General features: G+C 40.2%; 1 protein-coding gene across 7 annotated transcripts in view; it reads left to right on the forward strand.

Annotated features, from left to right (window-relative positions):
• ARHGAP21 (Rho GTPase activating protein 21) overlaps positions 1 to 24,642 on the forward strand; it is a 219,631-nt gene that overhangs the window by 123,259 nt on the left and 71,730 nt on the right. For all 7 annotated transcript variants that reach the window (XM_050938980.1, XM_050938985.1, XM_050938984.1 and 4 more), the window contains 2 exons: positions 14,930 to 15,022; positions 19,905 to 19,983. In XM_050938980.1, coding sequence (XP_050794937.1) covers positions 14,930 to 15,022; positions 19,905 to 19,983 — 172 coding nt within the window. The remainder of the gene's footprint in view (positions 1 to 14,929; positions 15,023 to 19,904; positions 19,984 to 24,642) is intronic.

Here is a 24,642-nt window from a genome sequence, read left to right on the forward strand (position 1 = left end):
ATTCCAGGAGTTGAGACGGTATTAGCCAGATGAGTTGCCTGCATTTTTGAGTGAACTTTTTGTGTGCATTTAAGATTTAATTTTCAATCTGAAAAGACCACACAGCATGAGATTGGCTTTTTAAACTAACTAGTGATTATTGAACATTTTAGCTTGGCAATTCTGGAAGAGGGTTACCTATCTGTGTGTTCAGTCAGCATTGCCAAGGCCATCTTCCACTGGTTCCAGTGCTTAATACTTCTGATGTGTGTGTTTTTTTTTAAATGATATTCATTTAGAAAACATTGTCATTGTTTTAGCAGAGATGGGCCTTCTGTATCCTGTGGCCACTGCTTGTCAAGTGAGGGGCTATGGAACATTAACCAGTGGTCATTCATAGTTTTGTGTTATCTGGCTTTTATTAAAGGTCTTGTTTAAAAGCCTTATGATTTATTTCTCCACAATGGTTTTAGGTCCTATGCTCATCCTTTGTAGAACTGCTCTGTTGAATAGAAGAAAAAGAAAAGTTTTATTCTTGCCCCAAAACTGAACTGCACGTTCTGGAATGTTCACTATTGGGTTTATATTTAAAACTGTGAGAGGAGATGGCTTTGGGCTTCAAGTACCAAAGATATGAGAACATTTTTGTGGTAAACTGGGGTATAAATCTGTCCCGCACTGGTCTGTTGTACACTAACTCCGTGTAGACCCTGCTGATGCTCACTAACGGCTAGTGTGGGGTAGATTCCCACTCCGCCATGCTTGCCACAGACTGAATGTTTATGTAGATAAACCCTCTGTCATAATTGTAACCTTTACACTTTATCCAACAAGGGAAAATACATTTACAGTTTAGTGAGAATATCTGTATTTAGGAGCTCAAAGTGTGGAACACAGGCAGTTCTTGTGGAAAAATCGAGACCAATGCCATGCAGTTGCCACTTTAATGGGGAAAAAGATTTTTCAAAGGGGGGATGTGTGTGTGGTGGGGGAGGGAGTCTGTTTGATCTGCTGTCTAGCAGAATAGTAGCAGAAGCAGAGGGAAGACATAACAAAATCAAGTTCTTAATTTTTTAAACTTCATAAAGAAAATATTCAAAACTCCAAATCTGGCTTGACTTATATTAGAATATATTCACTTTAATGTATGTCACAGAATTGGCATAACATATTTTGCTTTAGAATCATTTAAATTATATTTTTTTAGCTGTGAAGTCTTCTCCTATCTTCCTATTTTAGGGACCTATCCCTTAAAGGTAGCACCAGGGCTTGGGGCTATGGGCTTCTGCCCTGCAATGCTCCTGAAATCGGCTCGCAGCTGCCTGGTCGAGAACTGCTGCTCTAGAGGGTGCGGGCGTAGGTAGGTAGGTAGATAGAGTGCTGATGGCAGGTCGGATCCAAATTTTTGTATCTGTGCAAGGCTCACCCCATTTTTCCAGCCTCCGGTGGCCTGGATTAGAATGTGTGCACTGGTTGCAATCCAAGCATTTTGATCTATCTGGATTGCCGTACTGAAAAGAGGAATAGGCTCTTATCAAAAGTATACATTTGGGTGGGTATGAGGCACTAAAATGAATGTCCTTTGATGTGGTGATAGGCATGCGTGCCAGTACATCACTGATGTATACATGAGCAAATAAAGAGTCGTCTCTTTCCACTGGTGATGAAATAACATTCCTATGGCAACTGCAGAAATTGCTTAGACAGACTGAAGACTTTTGTAATATTACGTTTCTACTTTTAGCTTTTAAAATGTAATCTAGTTCTCGAAAAATAAGGAATACCCACTTGATATCCCTCTGCAGACCACCAGTAAGTGCTTCCATAGACACTTCTGGTCCTCAGACTGCAGTATAGGAACCGTGGTTTACCATTTACTGAAACAGTTCACGATTATGCTTCATTTGCCAAGTAAGCAATTTTGTATATGATTGCAAACATCAAGAGATTGATAACTGCAAAACATGCATCACTGGAGGACTCTAGCCCTCCACTCATTAGATAAAAGGTTTCCCAGGAACCAGTGCTCTCTGCAATGCCAGATTGTATGGGGTGCAACAAGTGGCACAGATTTTTATAGAGCCCAGTTCTGCTTGGCAGCATGCTTGGGGAGGAAGTAAAACTGGAGGGTTCATTTGCATAGTGTGTCCCATCCCTCCTCCCCTCCCCCAAGTCAAAAGATGTTGTGTGTAAAAGCCCAGGAAGTCTAATTTAGCTATGGGACTTGCATAGGTGCTATGTATTTGGCCCTATGCCAACCTGGTCCCAATTGAAGGTCATCCCAGATATTGCTTTTAAACCTTTAAACTACTCTGTTCTCTTGCAGGAAGTTTTTACCTCTGATACTTTTTCTTTGGCCAGCAATAAACTTATTAGAGACTAATTAAAAGGCAACTTTGTGCTGTTGCGATCACCCAATTCACAATGTATGGATCATACTGCCTTCCAGATGGCCCTGTCCCAAACAGTGTACCAAGAAAGATTATCTTTGTTATTATGGTTGTGACTGAGCAATGTGAGAAATTCTCTGGTGGTGAAGGAAGTGATTGCTAGTAGTCTCATCTGATCAGCTCATAGATAATCCTATGAAGTGCTTAGACCAGGTAGGGTTACAGGAAGTATTGTTCAGAAGAAACTTCCAACCTAATCTTAGTTGGCCCTCATCCAAACCAAGGTGACTGATTGATTAATTCAGGAGATACGAGAGTCTTATGGTTATTCCTTTAACCGTGGCCTCACTGTGATTAAGGAAGGCACTAGCAAATCTTACGAGATTGAAGATTCCCAGTTAGTCTATTTATAATACTTGTGTAAAATTACAAGAGAGAACTTCGCAGCTTGTCCTGGAAAGGACTAAGTGGATCCTCTAGCTTGTCAACATAAGCTGTTTTTCTCTCATATCTGTCCCATTCTTGGTTACAGACTTTATTCCTTATGTTTCCTTGGGTTTCTTTTCCCAGCTCTGGTTATTTTTAATGCGTCTTATTAAAGTAACTCACCTGATGTTATGGGAATCAATACTCTACTTACTAAGCAAGAGAACCCTTGTTGAATACCTGTGACTCCATTTTCTTGGATTTTATTCCTGGTGGCATTTAACCATGTCATTAGAATGACAGAGCGTCAGTGAGTGATTTTTTTTTTCCTCTATAAGGGCTCCTCTTCATGCACTGTCAACTGATCTACACTCAGTTTACCCTCACTAAACTCCAGAGGAGTTGTCCCAATGCAAAACAAAACCTGAGCAGTGCAGAGTGTTTTGTATTAGCGGCATAAGCCACGTGAGTTCTCGCTGCTGTATTAGCTCCAATGTCAGCAGCATTCAGGCTTCAACAATCTACACTATCCAATGGGCCAGTTGGGTCCAGTTTAACGCACCATTTGACTTGAGCTGGAGATTTTTGTGTGGCCAGAGTTTTGTTGGGTAAATGCTCAAATTAATCCATGGGCTAATGCTGTCATGAAGGCGAGCCCTGACTGAGCCAGAAGGAATGCAAGTTCAGTACACAGGATCCTTAGACTTCCCTAAAAGAGAGGCCATCCAATTATGCTGACTGAAAATCCAGTTCATTTTAAGTTGTCAGTAGTTTGTAAGACGAGCTAACTTCAAGGCTCTGTCATGGAGAGCAGAGAGCTAAAAGTTGCGCAGTCAGAGGGAGCCAGCGTAACCTGGAGTGTCAGTGCTGCCACACTCCAGCAGACGGTGTCTGAACTCAGGGAAGATGAGGGGTTGTATAAGATACCTCCCTGGTGATGTTGGTGCAAGAGCAGATCTAACGATGAGTAAGTAAGGTTGAGACCAGTGAGTGTCCTCTTTAAGTTAATGCATTATGAGAAATAATTATTTCTCTAAAGAAACTGTTTTTTATTTGACTGCATGTTCTTTATAAACTACCAGCTTTTCATGCGCACTACAGTTTCACTGTGAAATGTAGAGTCCCAAAACTGTGGATGTGACACTTTGAAAAATATGTAATTTTTTTAACTCCTATTCCCAGAGTAAAAATAAAGGAAAACAATTGCCATACATGTAAGATGTATTGAAACTTTTGATTATCTTGTTTATGGGTAACTGAGAAAGTTTTAAACTTCAAACAAAAAGAGCAAAGAACTTTGATCTGTGATATAGGAAGTCTGTTTTAGATGACATAGCATAATTGTATGGTCAAAAGAGAAACAGTATCAATTTGCCTGTGTGAGGCATGTCACTTTTTTTTTAATGAAAAATGAGGAAGGGCAGCACATGAAGGAACTGGAATTTAAATATCTGATGCCTAAATTAACCTTGACAAACAGTAAAAAAAAAAAAAAAAAAAAAAAAAAAATTTGATTTAGTAACCAGTACTTTCCATGAAGGTCTCTTGATGTATGTTTGTACATTGCCTTTTAAGGTTATCTTAAATTGAAGCTATTGTTTGTCAGTCTTCATTGTGCAAGGCTTTCATCTTCTGATTTAATTACTGCTCTATAAAAGTTCAGAAAAATGCTTTCCACTCAGCTGACTCACTTCTTGCAAGCAATTTTATTCAAGCTATTTAAATAAGGCTAACTTTAAAAGCCAGTTTCCGTGTGGTTTAATTGACCTTCCCAAATCATGAAGGAGCAGGAACCTTCTAGTGTATTGTTATACCAAATATGTTTTCTTTCTCTGCTTTTGTGATGATTTGTGGCTAAACTCAACATTGGGACAGTAAATATAATTGTTTAGAGGATTTTTATATATTAAAGAAACGCAAAGGTAAGCATGGTAAGGGAAAAATAGTTGTCATATTCAAAAGAAAAATGTACACATTTGTCCAACCAAGCTCAGTTTGTTTTTACTTCTGTATTTTCATAACCCATGATAAATTGTTCAGTCTCAATATATCAAATTAAGTTTTCAAATGACCCACATGATTAAAAATATGGTTCATGCTGAGGGGTTGGAACCATCTAGAAAACAGTGACCCAGAAGTCCTCTCACTCTCCTGCAGGTTTGAGTGTTCTTTGTGGAGACTTGTAAGGGACAATGACTCCAGCTGCCCTCGGTTCCTTTTTACTATTTATGTGAGGTCTTGGCAAAATTGGGGAGGGATGTTGTGCAAGTGTGAATGTGTAGAGGCAGTGCACTCCGACAGCTCCAGTAACGGGTATGTAGTTTATTTCATGTGACAATAGTCAATATACCTAGTGCCAGTTCGAAAAATTATGAGTGTTTGCGTTTGTCTTTGCTACAGGACAGATTGTTCTTAATTTGTTGGCTAGGGAGGGCAGTTGGAGGCCATGCTAGAAAATCCTTGCATCTAATACACTGAGAAGTTCTGTGTGCTGCATTACATGGTGTGAATTGTATTTGCAAACCTTTCAAGGCAGTGGGTCAATTGTGAAATTCAGGGTTTTCTTTTTTGTGCTTTTGATATCTTAAAAATGTTCACTTGGAAGTGTCAGTAACACAAGTCCTGTAGTTGAATTACTTAGCAAGAACTTACTTGCCTAGTTCAGCCTAAATGGACAGTGTAAACACAAACCTGTAATTTGGTTCATAACACTAAGTGCTTTCACGTTTTTATAGTTTTAAAAAGACACTTAACATTCATCCCCTTTCATTTGATATGGTGAGTTAGGATTGCTTCTCCAGCTATTTCTTAAAGAAGAAATTCTGTATTTCTAGCTCTATTAAGATTATAATTTAAAATGCAAACATGTAGTATTTTGGGGCATACACTTCCTGCAAAGCTCATGCTTGTTACTAATGGGGACCAGTTTTCGTTTGTGTCCAAACAGTTTTAGTATAGCAGATTAAAGAGAACTGAAAAGTATTCATTTCCCAGTGTAAGCCTGGAAAATGTACAACATTCTTCTGTCTCTAATAAATAAAACTCTGTATTCCTGCTAAGTGCCCTGTGTATGAAGCTATTGTGTATATTAAACATAGCAATATGTTTACAAAATTGATGATCAACTTTTCAGTAGGGTTGCCAAATTTGGTTGGATGTATTCCTGGAGATTTCATCACATGACATAATCTTTAATTCCTGGATACTCCAGGCCAATCCTGGAGGGTTGGCAACCCTACTCTTCGGTGTTTCTCAGGTGTGGCCACCGTGGCTGCATGAGGCCACCAGTGGCTTTTCTTGAGGCCACAGCTTTCTGGGTGGTGAATGGGGGAAGGGGGAACCAGTATCCCTTCCCCCATGGCCGCCAGCAAGAGTTTGGGCCTTGCTCCTGCTGGAGAGACAAATGCTAGAGGAGCAGGCAGCCAGTGAACCCCCACCTTCCCAGGGGTGGTGGGCTTGGGTTTCAGCCACGGAGTGGTGAGTGGCAGGCTTCAGCTATGGGGCTTCAGGCTCCATCCCTGGACCATGTCCCCTGGGCACAGGGCTTTGGGCTCTGTTGCTTAGCCATCTAGCAGCAGGCTCCAGCCTCTGGGACTGCGTGGCAGTGGGCTCCAGTCCTGGGTTCACCTCCTCCCCCAACCCCCATGAGCCCTGTTGCCTTTCCTAGCCTCACATCCATTCCCTCTGTTATCCATGGCCCCTCTGCCTCCCTATCCACCTCCTCATCAGGGTTTAATTTGTACCCCAAGTCTGCTGTGAAAAGTGATGTTTCTGTGTTTAATATCACTTTCACAGCAGACTTAATAGCTAGCTGGGAGGCTGTGAAAAGTGATATTAACATACAAGCATCACTTTTCACAGCAGCAGACTTACTAGCCAGGAAGCTTGAAAAAATGAAATAAAAAGCAACCCAAAAAGCAAAAGAAACAACTAGAACAAAAGACAAGAATGTGCAAAGCATCTTATTTGTGTTTCTATTCTGTTTAGGTCCAGTAAAGAATAGGGACGAGTGTACATTTATTTTTGTTGAGTCGGGGGCGGGGGGGGCGCAGAACCCTACATAAATAAATTGCAATGATTTGGACATGTATATGTGCATATTTTATTTTTTTCCCGTAAAGTAAATTAAACATTTTAGGAAAAATTGTCAGAGCAGCCACCAGTAAGAGTTGGTGGCTGCACTCTGAGGTTGTGAGAACCCCTGTTTAGAGGAGCTATGTTCCTAGCCAGTTGGCTCTTTTTTCCCCTTTCATGCCGTGTAGAATGCTGTAAATAGCTTGTTCATCTGTGGTATCCTGATACTTAGTCTTGCTAAATTCTTTCTTAAAGCAGAATACAGAGTAACGTCAGGTTTCTTGTGGAATGTACACTTTTTGTGTGTGATCTTCTGGTTTTGTTTGGATTCTACGGTTCTGTGCTCCTCTGTCTTGTTGTTATGCATTGTTCAGTGTGCCTTCTCTTCAAGGGAACTTTCTGGTGGTGCCTTGTAATTGGCTTTATTTAAAATATTTTTCCTCAAACGCAAAAAGCCACTGATATTTCCATGTTCATGTACCCTCACACCTCCCCAAACACAGTCAGTTATTACTTTAATTCAATGTCTGAAAGAACCTAATTGTCTTGTGATTTGGGTAGTCTTTTACTGAATCTTGTTGTGTTAGAGCTGCGTGAATTGTGAAATAGTTACTTGTGCCGTTGGATTTAGTATCACAATCTCTACTATTTTGTGTTTTTTATGGAAAAGTTTTCATTGTGGATAGTTTAGGACAGTTTTAGTCTTTGCAGCATAACCTATTGAGACTCTCCTACTTAGTATATGGGCACATTTTACAGGTTCCAGTAACTTGTTGCATTTGAGTCTCATTTCTAGAGTACCCTTATCCTGACCTCTGTCTTGGGTGCAGATTTGGTGGTAGCTTTTGAAAACTGGGAGCCAGTGTACTTTTTGGTGTCAAGTTTATGCTTACACAACCTGGTCTATGCTTGCCTTACAATTTCAATTGAATGCAATTTATTAATGCAGCTCTCCTACAAGTGTTGAGTTTATGGAATATATTTTCACGGCTCTTTTTATAACTTCTGCCACTAATGTCTTCAACATTTGATCTGCTTGTTATATTTTAACCTAGTTTTAATAGCGTCATTAGATTCTCATTTCATAGCCAGAGCCCCGACTGCTCCATGACACAGTGGGACCAGTTTTCTCAATGGCAATATTAACTTAGTCTTTTGCAGCAAAATATCCCTCATTTTCATGTCTACAAAAATATGTAGCTATATTATTTTGACATAAAATGTCATGATCAGTGTTTTCACCATGACTGTTCGAAAAGATACATTTTTTGTTATGGTCTTCAGGCAGCACCCGTTCTACTCCTGAGGCTGTCCAGCTCAGAATCACCTCTTCCTTATGTATTCCAGGGAAGGGCGGAGCTTCTAGCTGGCTTCAGCACCTTCTATATGCAGGTCTTGACTGCTGTCCTCTTCTCCAGGTGGCTGAGGTGGCCAGCATATACTTCTAATTAGAAGATACAAGCTGAACTTCAGTTCCCACTCTCCAGTGACCTGCTACCTAGCTCCATGGAATAATGCATATAGAATGTACAGTAGCCCGATACATTCTCCACCCTCCCCCTAAAGAAACCTGCAGAGCAAACATCAGCTGCAGGCAGGTCCTAGCACAGCAGGGAGCTAGAAACCAAAATGTTAGGCAAATGGCTGCTGAAAAATAGTGGATTCTGTGGCAGAAGTGCTGAATTCTGTGGCATCTTGGGGGGGGGGAAAGCTGGCTAATGCCTCTTTCCAAGGAAAAAGTTGGTTCATGCATTGTGGAAGCATACAAACCCTCCCATGATCTCAGTTGGAGGAAGGAGTTGACTAATTTTTTTTCCTTTTAGTTTCTAAATGTCCTCTAGGGGCAGACAATGAGTTTGTTTTATTATTTGAGAATTGTCATCTACCCTTGCTATTTATCCAGGTTTTCTCAAGGCACGCATCACTGTAGTTTTCAGCAACTTCCCAAAGAGTTAAAAACCGAACACGCAAATGCTCCATGGCCTAATTTTATTGCTTTATCTTCTCTCTGCTCTCCTTCTGCTCCTTATCCCCTTTCTCTTTTTTTCTTTTCTTTTTTCTCTAGTTCTAATTCCTCTCTTCTTTGCTGTTGGGAATATGGAAAAGCTAAGATGAAGAGTCTTACACTTTTCTGAAAGCCATCAGGTTTCTGATTTCTCTAACCATTAGCTAGTAAGCTTCAAAGCTTTTGCCTTCTTGCTAGGAGCCCTGTCCTCTCTTCTTACATCCTTCATTCTTAAGGATGACCACTTTCATCGTTACTACTTGATTAATGTAGGTACAGAGTGAGATTACTACTCAGCTATTTTCTCAATTATCTTGATCAAGAATGACAGTTTGCTGGGGTGGTAATTGTCAAGGCCTGAGTCAAGAGAAGGTTTAAAAATATGTGGCATTAAGGCATGTTCTAATCAAAGGTGCCCTCATCAAAGGTGGCATTTGATGATTTTTACCAATAAAGGTGCCAGATGCTTCAGATGCATCTTTCCACAGCCGCAGTGATCGTGGGTCTGTGTGATGGGGTGTACCAGGCTCAGAGGTCCCCTGCTGCAAGCCTCAGGGTCCTGCCATACCCTGTCCCCCAAAAGGAGTAGTGGAACTGTCCTCCAAGTGGCCTAGAGAGGCTGCATGGGAAGCAGCCAATCAGAGGGAGGCTGCGGGGAGCAGCCATTCCAGGCCCAGACAAAAGGAGTTGTGGTACAGAACAGGAGGCAGTTTCTGCTTGGAGCCATAGGAGCAAGGATGGTGTTCCTGGCTGGCTGAAAAGACTGCAGAACCTCAAACGGATTGGTTGGTTGCTGTCAGGGACCAGGGTATCAAGGAGGAGCTCCTGGCTTGTTGCTGGAACTTGGCAGCTGAATCCCTAAGGTGAGGGTGAAGAGGTGCTGGGGAAATGGCTCAGGAAATTGTAGCAGCATCGTGAGTAGTCAAAGGGATGCAGCGGGTGGCTGCTATTTGTAGGGTGTCTCAGCTGGGACCCAGGAGTAGTGGCCAGGCCCAGGACCCCACCGGCCGCAAGTGGAGGGGCTAAATTCTTGAGGAGGGAGTTGAACTGATCCCAGAGAAGACCTTGAAGAGGGTCAGTGATATTGAACTTTAGCGGACTTTGGTACACCCCCAGAAGGGACCTGAACTATTTAGCGACTCAGCTGGAGAACTGGGATCAGAGAAGGGCCCAGAGAGGGTGAAGATGTCTCCAGGGAGAGAGACTTGGGGGCATGGACCCAGGGCCATCCTTACCCATATGCAAAGTACACAACTGCGTAGGGCACCAGGAGATTTGGAGCAGTCAGATTTCCTGGTGCCCTGCGCAGCTGCATGCTGCTCCAGCCCCGGCTCTTCCCCAGGGCTCCAGCCTCTTCCCTGCCCCACCTCTTCCCACCCCAGCCCTGTCTCCACTCCCCTGAGGACTCCAGAAGCGGTGGGGCCTGCGCTCACTGGTAAGTAGGGCCACCTGGCCCCAGCCTGCTCCGCTGCACTCCCCTGGCTCCCAGTCGCACTGCTGGCGAGCACTGGGGGGTGGTTTCCCCCGTCTTCCCCCCAAGCTTGAGAGCCAGGGGAGCAGAGCAGGTTTGGGCCAGGTCACTCCACTTCCTGCAGGAAATGGCCAGCACCTGTTCTCCATGGAGGCCTGAGGCCAACCCCCCCGCGCCCCTCCGCCGCACAGAGGCCTGGGGCATGGGGGGGTTGGCCTCAGACCTCCATGGAGTACCAAAATAGCTAGGGACAGCCCTGCACGGACCCATACCAGTGTCAGGACTGTTTAAAAACTGAGCCCAGGGAGGGCTAAAGGAAGTCGTACCACCCGAGGGATACCAAGATAGGCCTCTGTTGGACTTTTTATCCCAGAAGGGGTTTGCTTTGTTTCTGTTTCATATATAAGCTGTGTGTGACTTGGCTGGAGGGCTGAGTTACAGAAGACAGCACAATTATAGAGACTGAGTGGAGGTGCACACATTCTGCCAGGGGGCACTTGCAAGAGGTAAGTGCTACCCAGTTGTATTGAGGATCCCAGGTACTGATGCAGATTCCTTCCAGCACTCTAATATCTTGCTCAGGGAAAATACTGAATTCTGTAAAGAGTGGGGTGGGGTTGGGGGGCGAGGGTTGGCTGTCTTAGCATGTGACTACTGCTGTCTGGAGAGAGGGCATTTGGGACTTATTTGATCTTCTCTGAGAAGCTTGTTGATAGTTATTCACATGAAGTGGAGCTGGCTTCTGAGTTTGTGTGGATGCAATCTGAACTGAGACAGTCATTCACAGGCCATTTTAAAGTTCTGTGGTACAGGATTTACCTGCTGCAGTGGCCAAAGAGAAAAGAGATTTTAGTCTCAGCTACAGCCATAACCTAGGATTTTAGAAAACCTTGTTTTGGAGTTACCAGCTTCTGATCAGGTTTTCAAGTATTGCCACTTGATTCTTTCCTTTCTGCGTCATCTGACATCCGTATCTGAGAACTAAAGAGATCTAAGGGTCTGATGGTGCCAGTCTGTCTGGCAGTGGCTCATGAGTGATCTAAGTGACTTAGGCCTTGGCTACACTTGGAGGTGTGCAGCGCTGGGAGTTACAGCTGTCTTCGTACAGCTGTGTAGGGAAAGCGCTGCAGTGTGGCCACACTGACAGCTACCAGCGCTGCAGTGTGGCCACATTTGCAGGGCTGTTGGGAGTGGTGCATTGTGGGCAGCTATCCCAGCGTTCAGGTGGCTGCAACGTGCTTTTCAAAAGAGGGGGGTGGGGTGGAGTGTGACAGGGAGTGTGGGGGAGACAGAGAGAGTGGATTTTTGGAGCTGACACTGTGTCAGCTCCCTGCCTTGCAAGTTCTAAGGACTGGAAGAAATACAGCACCAACCTTCAATCATTTTAAAAGTTTCGACCCCTTCCCCCACCCCTGTCTTATTCACTAAATGCAAATTATGCACTCCTAAATAGCCTTCAGACCACATAAGCAGCTGCTCCAACACGGACTCCCCCCTCCCCCTCTGCCGTGTGGCTTCTCTACTCAAGCAAACAGCTGTGAACATTCCAAAGCAATTCCCCTGCCTGCCTCTTCTTGAGCAAACAGGAGCTGTTTGTTTTTTAGATAAGCAGCTCCAGAGAGCCAGGAGTTCAGCCACTCTTCCAGTTTGTTGTGAACAGGCATTCTGGGATTCCTCCTAATACCCTGGAGGCCAATTACAGCACTTTTGGTGGCCACACTTGTGGAGCAGCGCTGCATCACCAGCACTGCAATCCTTATACCCGAGGCAGAGCAGGAGTACAACCAGTGCTGCAGCCAGGGAGATGCAGTGCTGTATGTGCCCTGCAAGTGTGGACGGTGAGTAAGTTGCAGCGCCGGTGGTGGGTTTACAGCGCTGCAACTCTCCAGTGTAGCCAAGCCCCTAGTCTTATTTACATGAAATACATTTTACGTTGCTCTAGCAGTTTAAAGTAGCTTTAGTGCAAATAAGGATCAGACCTGTAGTATCTTTCTGGGTCTTCCACTCTTTGGCTCTTCAGTTGTATATAGATTTCATTGAAGATGCTCTGGAATTTATCTGGGACCATAAATTTACAGGGGCAGACTGTGGTGATAGTCCCTTCTTCCAGCCTTGTGTGCCTGCAGATTTGATCTTGGTTTGAAGGAGGTAGTGATCTTTCTGGGAAAAGGGGTGAGTTTCTAATATTTCCTATTTCCTTTTCTAAGCCAAAGAATTAGTCTAGTGTGAGACCAACTCTGTGAATTGGGCCTAAGAATACCTGTGAAGTGGAGTGTTTGTGTGTTGAAGAGGCGGTTTTTGGCCACCATCTGAGATACTGTCAGTGTAGATGTTAGTCCCCTGTCATGATGAACTTTGGGGACTCCACTATTGTCAGTCAAACTCAAGCTCTCCAGGGAAGCCTTCAGTCTCTGTGCTCTGTAGATTAGTATGTAGTTATCTCCACTGATTTACAGATATAGTGGATGCATGCAAAGGATTCTGTTTTTCCAAGGGATCCTTGTCTGCATTTGATGTTGAATGGGAGTGACATGGCTGCTTGGCCCCTAGTTTTGTGTATTTGGATAGAGACAATGTATAGAGTAACTTGGGATGATGAAGTGAGCCAGCACTGGGTCTCTGCTGCCAACTAACCAGGAATTTAAAAAGAAAGACAAGATGGGAGCCTTGTCTTATAAAAGGATGTGGATGTCAGATCTGTTGACTACTGATCTTTCATCACATAATATGCATTTCAGGTATGAGCTATTGACGGTGTTGGTGTTGTACTTAACTGAAGGGGTGGTTATAAACTGAATATACTGTATTGGTAGCACGTATCTTTCTATCATTTTCTGTTGATGTTTTCAGCATTTTTTCTTTTTTCTTCTCAATTCTGTGATTGATGTAAGGGAGGAAAATGGCAATATTGGTGGTCATGGGATCTGACCCTACAAGAGATCACCCATTTATAGGTGCTGGCCCCTATAAGCAGCTGGAACAACTTGTTCATGTCCTTAACTTGAGCAAGTCAGTCTTTTACTTGCATTTTGAGCTTGTCCAAACTTGAAGTATTAGCGCCTCTGAATGGCCATAAAAGATTTAGCAATGTTTTAATGTCTATATTTTGAGCAGATGGAGAATGCCAGACATAGTAGGTGTTTCTCCATGAAGAATCTTTCTTTTCAAAACTCTAGAATAAAATGTATTATATCTGTATCTTGCAAATCACATTGTAAAGCACTCGAGGAATGATCAGCCAGTTGGACTGCTCGACTTCTGATGTATTCACCTTATATATAAAGTGATCTCCTTTCATAGAGTCAACTTTCTTGATTGTCCTATGGCAAGTTAAGATTTTATTTGTGGTTCTGCTATCACTTACAGTTGTAATTGCTTTTCATTGGGAGTTCAGGGTGCTCAGCAGTTGGCAAAATTGGACCATTAGGACTTGTTTTGTACACTGTGGGCCAAATTCAGAGGCAAGTCTAAGATGTAATTTACTGTATTTCACTCCAGCTCTCTTGATACGTTACAGTTAAGACATAGATGGACTCTGACTTCCATCTTGTAGATGTAACTTGTAGTACGCTCCATCTCCTTATTTTAATTTATAAATGCTAGTCAGTTTCCTGCTGCACCTTACTGGACCAAATGCAAAAGTGATGTGTAAGAGGGGAAGGAAGTGGTGTATTCATGTTGCTTGTGAGTGTGCACAGTGAGGAGGCAAGGAGGTTATAGATTTCACCAATTTAGACTCCCTGAAACAAACCTGTGAATGTCTCACTCAGTCTATGAACATGTAATATATGTACAATTTAAGCAGCAAAGAATCCTGTGGCACCTTATAGACTAACAGACGTTTTAGAGCATCATGCTCCAAAACGTCTGTTAGTCTATAAGGTGCCACAGGATTCTTTGCTGCTTTTACAGATCCAGACTAACACGGCTACCCCTCTGATACATGTACAATTTAGACGCCCAATCACTATGATTAACCTTGGTGTGCACCTTGCTTTTTGAACTTCCATCAAAAACAAATTTTCAAAGACCGTTGGTCAGCTCTTGTCTGTCTCAAGGAGCTGTTAGAGTCAGTAGTTTGGGATTTTTTTTTACGGTGCTCTCAGGATACTACAAAGTCTAGTCCCTCTTTTGGAGAAATACCCTTTCTGTCTTTCTAGCTCTGTAATTCTGATTGTGATTTCAGTTAGTACAATCTCATAAACCTGCCAGATGGGAATCTGGGAAACAAGGTATGTCCCTTATTGAATGCCACGGTCACCAATCTGAGGATGGAATACTGATGAGATGAAAATATAAAGCTGAAAAGTGTCAGTCTTCTGATATATTCATGTGCTACAATTTTGCAACTATAGTTCAACAGACAGTTCAAAGATCTTCAATCTAGCCAAAAGAAAGCAAATGGTTTCGAATAGAACAGATGTTAATACTCTATTTGCCAAATTAATTAAGAAATAATTTGGATCCTAACACTTAATATGACGATGAATATGGCATGATTAAGTTTTTTCAGAATGGTTTTTACAATTCAGCATCATAATACAGCTTAATAAAATATCTTTCAAAACATGTGCTTTTCTTTAGGGAAGCAAAGAAACAGACTGGAACCAATGGATACCATATTTGTTAAGCAGGTTAAAGAAGGTGGACCTGCTTTCGAAGCTGGATTATGCACAGGTGCTGTTCTTTTATAGTGCTAATTTAATATAAACAAAGCTATAATTTTTCTGCAGTCTTGTCTTTCATCTTGATTATTGTACTTTCTGGACTCGCTTACTCTCACCTCTCCCTCTGTGGACTGCCCAAAACATTGCTACTTTCAGTCCCACCACTCTGACCACGCAATTCACCCCTTTGATTATTTTTCAATGGCTTCCTGTTTCCCTACCAAAACTCATGCTCCTTTTCTTTGCCTATAAAGTGTTGCATAATCTTGCCCCCACTTTAATCTTGGCTCCCATTTTGTATTGCTTCCTCTCCCACTGTCTGCTCTTCAATCCTCTGATTGCTACTGCTTTACTTTTTTACAATCTTTTCTTTTATAGTGTCAGTCATGTTACCACTCCACCTAGCCATAGTTTGAGCATTGTTGCCAGATTTGTCCTCTGAGTGCCCTCTTTCTTTTGTCAGACCTCTACATCAAACCCAACTCTTCAAGCAATCCTTCTGCTCTTCTTCAGCTCTCCTGTAATACCCTCGCCCTCCTTTTCCTGAGTAGTTGTCCTGTATTTTTCATGTTTTTGTGTTACTTATTTGTTTTAATGCCCTAAACCCCCAATCAAGACTGGGGTCCTATTGTGATAGGTGCTATACAAACATAAAGGAAGATGCGAAGAGGTTATAATTAATATAAGACAAGGGACAAGTGAATGTGACAAACAAGAGGGAAGTGTTGAGGGAAGACCAAGGCTAACAGGAGTTTAATATGGTTACATAGGTTAAGTGCATAACTTGATGGGTTCCAAGTCATTTAACCCTCCGCCTTCCCACTTCCCACCTATTTTAAAGCAAATAAATATGAGCAATCCCCATTTGGCCTTCTCCCTAACCATTATTTTGCTTGCTTTGTCTGATTTAGTCCATACATTCTTTGAAGCAGAGAATGCATCTGATGCTGGCAAAACACTCCTCGTCTGGATCAGCCAAAGTTGCGCTTTATACCGATATAGTAAACACCCTCCGCAGTCCCCACAGGCAAAACAATCTATACCAGGATATAACTCTGCGCTTCATAATTCTGCCTGCATGCCTAAATTGATCAGGCTCTCACCTCTTCCCACCTGTGACCAACATGGCTATGCTGGCACAAGCCTGGTGTAGCTTTAGCCTAAGTTTTGTAATAATTTGTGGTTCTTTATTTAAATTTCTCAGAAAAGAAAATGTTTAGCAGGAACAATAATACAAGTGATACAACTACAGATCATGTAGCCGGATACCATTGTAAATGTGAATTTCTAGCCTTAAAAGCATGGCAAACACTATATTACACAAAAGCAATACATGTGTGTCAGAGAACACCTCTGACCTGGCTGTTGAGATTTTTTTAATAATAGTGTACATGTATTAATTGTCTGGAATAGGGTAATTTTGTAAGTGTGTTTTCAAAAGAAATATGAAAACTCTAGGGCATTTAGAAATTTAAAAAATCAAAGCAATAACTTTCCAGGCTCTGCAGTACATCCTATTTTTTTCTCCTCACTCTGGTATAATTTTACAATAGCAAGCATTCTCTGAGCAACAATGGCATCATTTGATGCTGGTGTATAGAGAGAGATGTTTTGGCTTGATAAATTGCAACTTATATTGAAGTTGTACAAAGAGAGCATGTTACTTTTCTGACTGAAGATGAAATTCAGCATTTGCCATACTGAAAAAGATAAAATCAGTACAGAGAATATTTTATTTTCAGACTTGTTTTAAAAAAAAAAGGAAACCCAGACTGGGAGAGAATAAATTATATTTTTAAAAAAAAATTACCTGTGTCCTTTTAAGGAGACTGCTGATAGTCATAATATCTAATTAGATCACGTTGCTTTTTCTGTTAAAACCTTTAGATTGAAATGTATTATTGTGTCTGTATCTTTTAAATCTCATTATAAAGCACTCAGAGAATGGTCAGCCAGTTAGATTGCTCAGCTTCTGATACAATCACTTTGTATATAGTGAGATCTCATTTTGTGGAACCAAGTTTTCTTGAGTTGTTCCATTGCAACATATGGTTTTATTTCATTTTATGGTTAAGCTAAAGAGGTTAAAACATTTTGAAATCTAATATGAACTAAAGTTGTTACATTTCATTATTTTTGTCAGTTTGTATTTCGTTGCTGCAAGGCCCTTATTTTGTGTTATTGAATGTCTCATTCACAGTTTGATTGGACAGAAACACCCAGTTTGTCAGTGGATCAGTTGCCTGGAAAAACTAAATGTGGCTTGCTGTAATATAGAGATGTGTGATAATCTTGAAAGGAAAGAATCTGAAAATTGAAAGGACAGCCTAACTGCGGAATGGTTTAGTTTAAACATTTGTCATAGTTTGATGTAGTTTTTGTATTCATAAGTCTAATTGGGTTGTTGCTGAGCAGGTCCATAGTTCCCATTTTTGACTCTCCAAGCTTTTTACCTCCAAGATCACATCTGAGAATCCCAAACGTAGTAGAAAGCAATTACAATATCTGTAACTGTAATGGGCCTGATTCTCCTCTGCTTTGCCCGTTATGTACACCTATGCAAAGTGGGTATAAAATGCTATCAGAACATTTTGCAGTCACTCAGCACAAATGTAATGACTACACAACATACAAGGCAGGAGAGAATTGGTACCAGTGTGTTCAGATTGATTCACAATGTTGCCAAAAAGTATAGAGGTAGATTTAATCATTGGATAACTATAACAACAACTTTTACCTGCTTCTTCCCACCTACGACAGAGCAAAGCCCCTTCCGCCTTTATAATCCTCCTTCAATCCCTCTATTCCTGAGGCTGAGTCTGTCCTGAGTGCCACTTAAGCTTCCAGGCAATTCCTATTTTGAGTCATTGGGCACTTGCTCCAAGCTGACCCAAATCACTTCTGCTGGTTCCCAGCCTGAGAGCTGATGTGAAAATCATGGGGAGAGCAGGCTGGAGATTAAAAACTCCACAGGAAAACAGGTGATATGAGGCAATCTGAGAATGTTCATCATTACTCAATATTCCTACGTGAAAACTAGTAGTACTAAATAAGTGGGCAAGATTTGAAGCCATGATTTAAAAAAACAGTTCCTACTTTCAGTGCCAAAGGGAAGGATCTGATGGTATTTGGAAGAAGACTTGCAATATGGCTGAACTTCTTAGAACAGGATTAAAAACCCCCTAAGTATGTAGCTCTTGGCCTGAATAATGACAATTTTTATCTATAAATTTTTTTTTGTAGCTTGAGAATGATTCAAGCATTCCAGCCTAAACTGTGGCTTCAGAAAAATCCAACACTTCAGTGGAATTAGGTAGGGAATTCACAATGATCTACCTACTTATCTGGAGTTTGGCCTTCCACTAGCCAAGATAGCTCATCAGTCATGTGGATTACCAGCAGAGAGGATGTTTGGCATCAAATTATCTTAGGTAGTGTTGCTTCTTATTCTTGCTCACCTTTGGGAAACTACTTTAGCCAGCAATACCAGTTCAGCAAAACAGTCAGCTGAAACAAGGACCCAGATGCACTGTTCAGAGTTTACATTTGTAAACCTCCAATATGTGATCCTCTGTTAATCGTGTTGAAAATCATGTGTACAGTCTAAACCAGTAAAAAAGGAACCATTAGGTCCATTCAGCCAGGTTAGATCTTCATGTGGAACTTTGTCCTCAGCAGGATGCCAGCAAGCAGGAGAGGTGATCACTCAAGAGTCTTCAGAAGTCATGCATTCCAAAGAGTCTCCAGTATATATCTGTAATTGGTTAACCTCTTCTATTCATATAGGGAAGATTGTATCTAAGAAAAATAAGAATTCTTTCTCTCTACGTTATTAGAAGAGTTCAAGCTGCCTTTGCTCCTGTTTCAAAGACTCTTAAGTTGTCCTTCCTTAAACATTTTCTATTTTTTTTTTGAGAGAGAAGACCAGGATATGCACATGATTACTTTATAATTCCTATATTGTGTAAGGGGGACAGCCTCTTTTAGTTCTGTTGTGATAGTGAAGAGGTTAGTTTGTTTCAAAACTGAAAAGGAGCCCACAGTACACAGATCTCTCAGGTTTCCTTAATGTGAAGTTGCCATCTATTTGTGGTTGAAGAGTGAGAGAAGATTATAATCCGTAGGACCCAACAAAACTACTTGGAAAAGCTCAGAGAAACTGCAGTTCAATTCTAAATTTGGTCTAGGTGGCACAGAATTAGACCACTGCACCATGTGGATAGATAGTTTGGACATTGAGAAGCTGAAAGTATCATGTAAGTGACACTAGCATTTTAAGGAAAAGAAGGAATTGGAGCAGTTTTAGAAACATACTCTCCTTACTGCTGTCACTGCTATATTCTAGAACAAAAGAAAATTGCAGTGCCTGTTGAAAGGACAGGTGCTATTGCTGGAGGGGTTCTGAATCCAAAATTACGTATTTTTTTTTTAAGTTTCTAAACAAAAGCTTACTTGTAAATCATTTTTTAAACATTTCAATATAGAGAAGTATCCCTCAAAAGTTGTTTTGGAGGCCAAATTTTTAAACTAGCCTCTTATATTGTTTGTGTCTGCTTGTGTGTTCAAAAGAGCATTTGTTTGAGCAAATGAGTTATTTAAGGGGTATAATTTGGGCACATAGAATTAAGTACCACATCTGAATATTTGGCAGGAAAATTTTAATTTTTATTTTTTATATACACTATCTACACATAAAGAAAAATCTTTTTAAGCCGCAAATAATATGCTTCTAGTTTGTTTTTTAAAGCAAGCTAAACTTAAATTCGTTACATTAGTGATCCTGATTGTGAAGTACTGAAACATCCTTTTAAAATGAATAGAGAAGAATCCAGAGAACTGGAATAGAAACAAATATGCTGTGTGTTTAACTTTTTATTTATTTTTCCCCATAGGTGACAGAATTGTAAAAGTTAATGGAGAGAGTGTTATTGGGAAGACATATTCCCAAGTAATTGCTTTAATTCAGAACAGGTAAGATATTTGTAAATTAGTCAATTTTGAGTGCCAACTTAATACATTGGTTCTAGTGAGGGATGACTATTGCATGATTCTGCAAAATTGTGACCACCACTGTGTGCGCGTGCAAGTTTGTGTGTATGTATATATTTAAAAAAAAAAAGCAAATCGCTCCCCTCCCTACCTCCACAAACAGTATTGTACTCATAGGAATTGCTGTACTGGATGAGAGCATGGTCCAGCTAAGCTAGTATTTGTTTTTCACAGTGGCCTACACCAGATGCTTCAGAAGTATAATAAAGGAATAATAGTGTAATAATCTTCCCCTCCATGAAGGTCTCATTCTAATACCTAATACTTGCAGATTGATTTAAAAAACGAAGCATGAGGTTTTATAGCCCTTCAAAATTTTTGTTAGGATTAACTGTTATAACTCTGGATATAATTGTATACAGTGCTGTTGTAGCTATGTTGGTCCCAGGATACTAGAAACACATGGTGGGTGAGGTAGTGTATTCAGTCTGAAAAATAGCTCTGTATAAGCTCAAAAGCTTATATCTCGCCAACAGAAGCTGGTCAAATAAAAGATACTACCTCACCCACCTTATGTCTCTAATCCTTTTCTGAATTTTATTAAATTCTTGGCCTCAATTACATTCTGTGGCAATGAGTTCCACAGTCTAGTGGTTTTGGAAAAAGGATTTCATTTATCAGTATTGAAAGTGCCACCTTTTATTTTAATTGAATGTCCTCTTGTTCTTGTATTATCAGACCAAGAGAAAGGAAGCTCCTGATTTACCTATTCTATTCCATTCATTATTTTATATACTTTTTCCATGTCTCCTCTTATTTGTTTCCCCTGTAAAGTAAAGAGTCCCAGTGTTTTCAGACTCAGAGTTTTTCCCATGCCTTTATTCATTCTAGTCACTCTTCCCTTCTAATTTTGCAATATCTTCTTTAGATGGAATGACCAGTATTGTGCAAACAGATTCCAGATATGCTGTACCTTTCTCGAGTTGATAGTTAATTTAGAGCCATATGAGATATATAACTGAGATTTTTTTTTCCTCCTCCTGTGTGCTTTACTTCGCATTTATCAACATTGAACTTAGTTTTCTATTGTATTGTCGATTCATGTCGTTTGGTTAGGTCCCTCTAAAGTTATTCAGTCTTCTCTGCACTAGGCTAACCGAAATAACTGTCATCTTTAAATTTTGCAACCTTGCTGCTCACTCTGCTTTCTAGATTATTATTAAATCAACTTAAAACAACATGTTGTTACCTTTTTGCCATGATGAAAACCAACCATTTATTTCTATTTTGTTTCCTGTCTCTTAGCTAGTTTTTTGATACAAGACAGAACTTTGCCTCACAACAGTGACTGCTTAGTTTCTTTAGTAGCTTCTTGTGAGGGACTTGGTCATAGACCTTTTGAAAATTAAATTACTTCCTCCAGTTCTCCTTCATCTACTACTTTACTGATGTTGGGGAAAAAAAATTCTTCTAGATAGTGAGAGATGATTTTTCTTTTCAAAAACTGGTTATACCCTAGCATAGCACGATTTTCCAGATATGTCAACGCCCTGATTTTAATTATAATTTCAGCCCAATTTAGGAGATACAAATGAAAGGTTTACTGGTCTGTAATTCCCCCAATCACCCTTAGAAATAGTTTTAAATATAAATATGCTGTTGTATGGTATATCAGCTGTTTTTAATGAGACAGCATATTTTGGTACCAGCTCAGCCACTTCATATTTAAACTCCTTGTCTTGGATGTATACAATCTAGGTCTGGTGGCATATTGCTTTTTAAATTATCAAATTATTCCAGCACCCCTTCTTGTGGCACCTCAATCATACCTCATTGTTATTTCCAGAAAAGATGTATACTGAGTTTTGCAATGTAGATGCCTGTCCTCATTACTGAATGCTATGGACTTCAGCAGTGTGGCTTTTCCTTGATATAGGGCCCAAACTAATGCTTGTTGATGTCAGTGGAAAGATTCCCCATTTACTTCAATTGGTTTAATCCACATGCCTTTTTGACTTGGAGAAGTCAACTGCATTCATCTAATGGTTTTGAGGGCATGCAGCTTTCTCTCTCAGCTTCTGATAAGAGATGGTAAAGTTTGATTTATACTATATATGCTTTCTGGAGGATGAGAGAATAGCTCTGCAGAATTCCCAGAGTGAATTGTTCCAAATGACACAAGTCCTGAGATTGCTCTTGAATTTAGGTCTTGCACCATTTACCAGTATTTGCCAACCTATTAGATTGGCTCACCAGAATTTTATCTTTATTCACTTGCATACAACAACTTAGAGACATGATGCGCACTAATGTAAAAACCTGTGAGAGACTCACATTATTTTACTAGTTATTGTTGAAAATAAACCAAGAAATGAGATCAGTATACTGATTCACAGTAACGATTTTTTAGACAGTCATTTGGGAGTTGGAAGAGCCACAACATTGGTTCTTCACTTGTAAGGTAACTCCCTTCTCCATGTGCTGATATATATTTATTCCTATATCTGTAATTTTCACTCCATGCATCTGAAGAAGTGTGTGTGTTTTTCACCCACGAAAGCTTATGCCCAAATAAATCTATTAGTATTTAAGGTGCCACCGGACTCCTCGTTGTTTGTGGATACAGACTAACACGGCTACCCCTCTGATACTTGAACATTGAATATGGATTTTTACCACCCATCCTTGCATTCTGTTTCCTTCTTAATTTTTCATAACACAAATGTATTGCTGAAACCTTCAGAACTATACTCAAGATTAACATTAGCCACAAAAAAGAGCCCATACAATGTGGGTCTTCACACTGGTCTAGATTGTGTGTCTTAGTGCTTTCATTTTGATGCCTCTTCTGATGCTGAGTTTGACTAAGAACAGCAAATAACTTCATTTTTATGTCATGTTTGCCTGATCAGTGCTTTCCATAGACATTTCTAAGAATTAATAATGCTTTACCTAATATTCAAACTGTCACTTCCTTCGGTGTGATTCCGATCAGCATTATATAAGTGATAATCTTGCATACATTTTCATGAGTGTTAAGGAAATGAAGAAAACAGTTTAAGATTTCCTTAATATCTTGACAGCTGGCGTGAAGACTTTGAGATTTACAGGTATATTTTACAAATTACGAACACTGGGAGGTCTCAAATCCCTCTGCCACAAGGTTCCTATAAATTAACAATCCCATTTCGATCACTCAAAATAGTTGAAGCCTCTTCAGTGACATTTTAGTTTACAAATGTAGGATTTCTTTTGGTGACTCATTGGAAATTAGTCTAGTCTTTTTTACATTTTATTTGAATAGAAGAAAAATCCCTTTACACAGCTCAGCTAAACAAGCATGAAATATTGGTTGGCAAGAGTAGGAGAGTGATTGATATTCTGCTATATATAAGAGCCCCCTTATCCTCTATAGGAACTACATGAATGGGAACTTTGCATTATCAGCTACGTGGCTTTCTGATATAGAGTCTAAGGTCCTGATGTTGAAGTTGGATCTGCATAGATGACCCTTGCATAGGTGTGAACCCTTGCATAATTTGCCTCATTGGGCTCTTCATGAGTCCTAAGGTCAGTTCCAATACTGAAGCCTATATTTTTCAGGAGCAATAATGTAAAACTGCAGTACCTCTCTCCCTTCCTCCTTTTCCAACTGTTACTTCAGAGTTGAGGGGAGTCATCTTCAAACAATACAACAGAGTATTGTTAACACTGTTTTTAAAGATTAGCTTGTAACTTTACTGCTTATATTAACAGATAAAATGGGAAATGTTGTTGTAAATTTTTATTTTAATGTGTCAATAGTCATGTACCAATTAAACTTGTGTTCTAAAAAGTCTTTGAAACTTATTTTTGAAGGCTTATTTTTATGGTAGATTACACACTGTTTCTTTCAGTTTATATCAATCTGCTTCTATAATGATAAAATTGGTTTTAAAAGTTAAAGAAACTGTACCATTTGGCTTAGTGTACTATACATTTTCAGATAAATATTATAGGAAAAAAGCTTTTTGAAATCTAATTTCCCACATTATCCTATTTTGAAATCCTACCTTTTTGTCTGTAGTCAGTAGCAAGTGGATAAATGAACTACAGAACAGAAGCATCTTTGATATGTAAAGAATAACTAAGCATATGGTATGCCTTCAAGAATGAGGCTTTGCTTTTGTGGGAAAATTAATTTTTTTTTTTAATTAAACCGAATTCTGACCTTTTATTGAAACTTGAACAAACTGGATCTTCTGTGCTCTGGATCTGAAAGTCTCAGAGAGAGTCATTCTCACTCTCTGCAAGGACATTTAGTTTTTTCTTTTGAAAATGATGAAATCTTGGGGTTCTCCATTTTCCAAAAGAAGGGACATGGCATTTATTTCTAATGCCTTTAAAGTTGCCCTGTCACTTTTAATTTTTGTTGACATTCCATTTCAATGCAGTCAGCAGCAGTTTTTCCAGTAAATGTTCATCAGCTATAGTTAAGTCACATAAGATCAGCTCTAATATCCTTGCGTAAGACAGTCAAGACACACTGCAAAAATGACTTGGAATCAATTCAGCCTGTTGTTTTAGTGTAGAGCGTCTTCTCTGATGGGAAGATAAGGATTTGTATCAAGATCTGTGCACACCAGGAAATGCAATGGAGAC

This window comes from Gopherus flavomarginatus, chromosome 2 (genome assembly GCF_025201925.1).
Source record: "Gopherus flavomarginatus isolate rGopFla2 chromosome 2, rGopFla2.mat.asm, whole genome shotgun sequence".
Lineage (NCBI taxonomy): Eukaryota > Metazoa > Chordata > Testudines > Testudinidae > Gopherus > Gopherus flavomarginatus.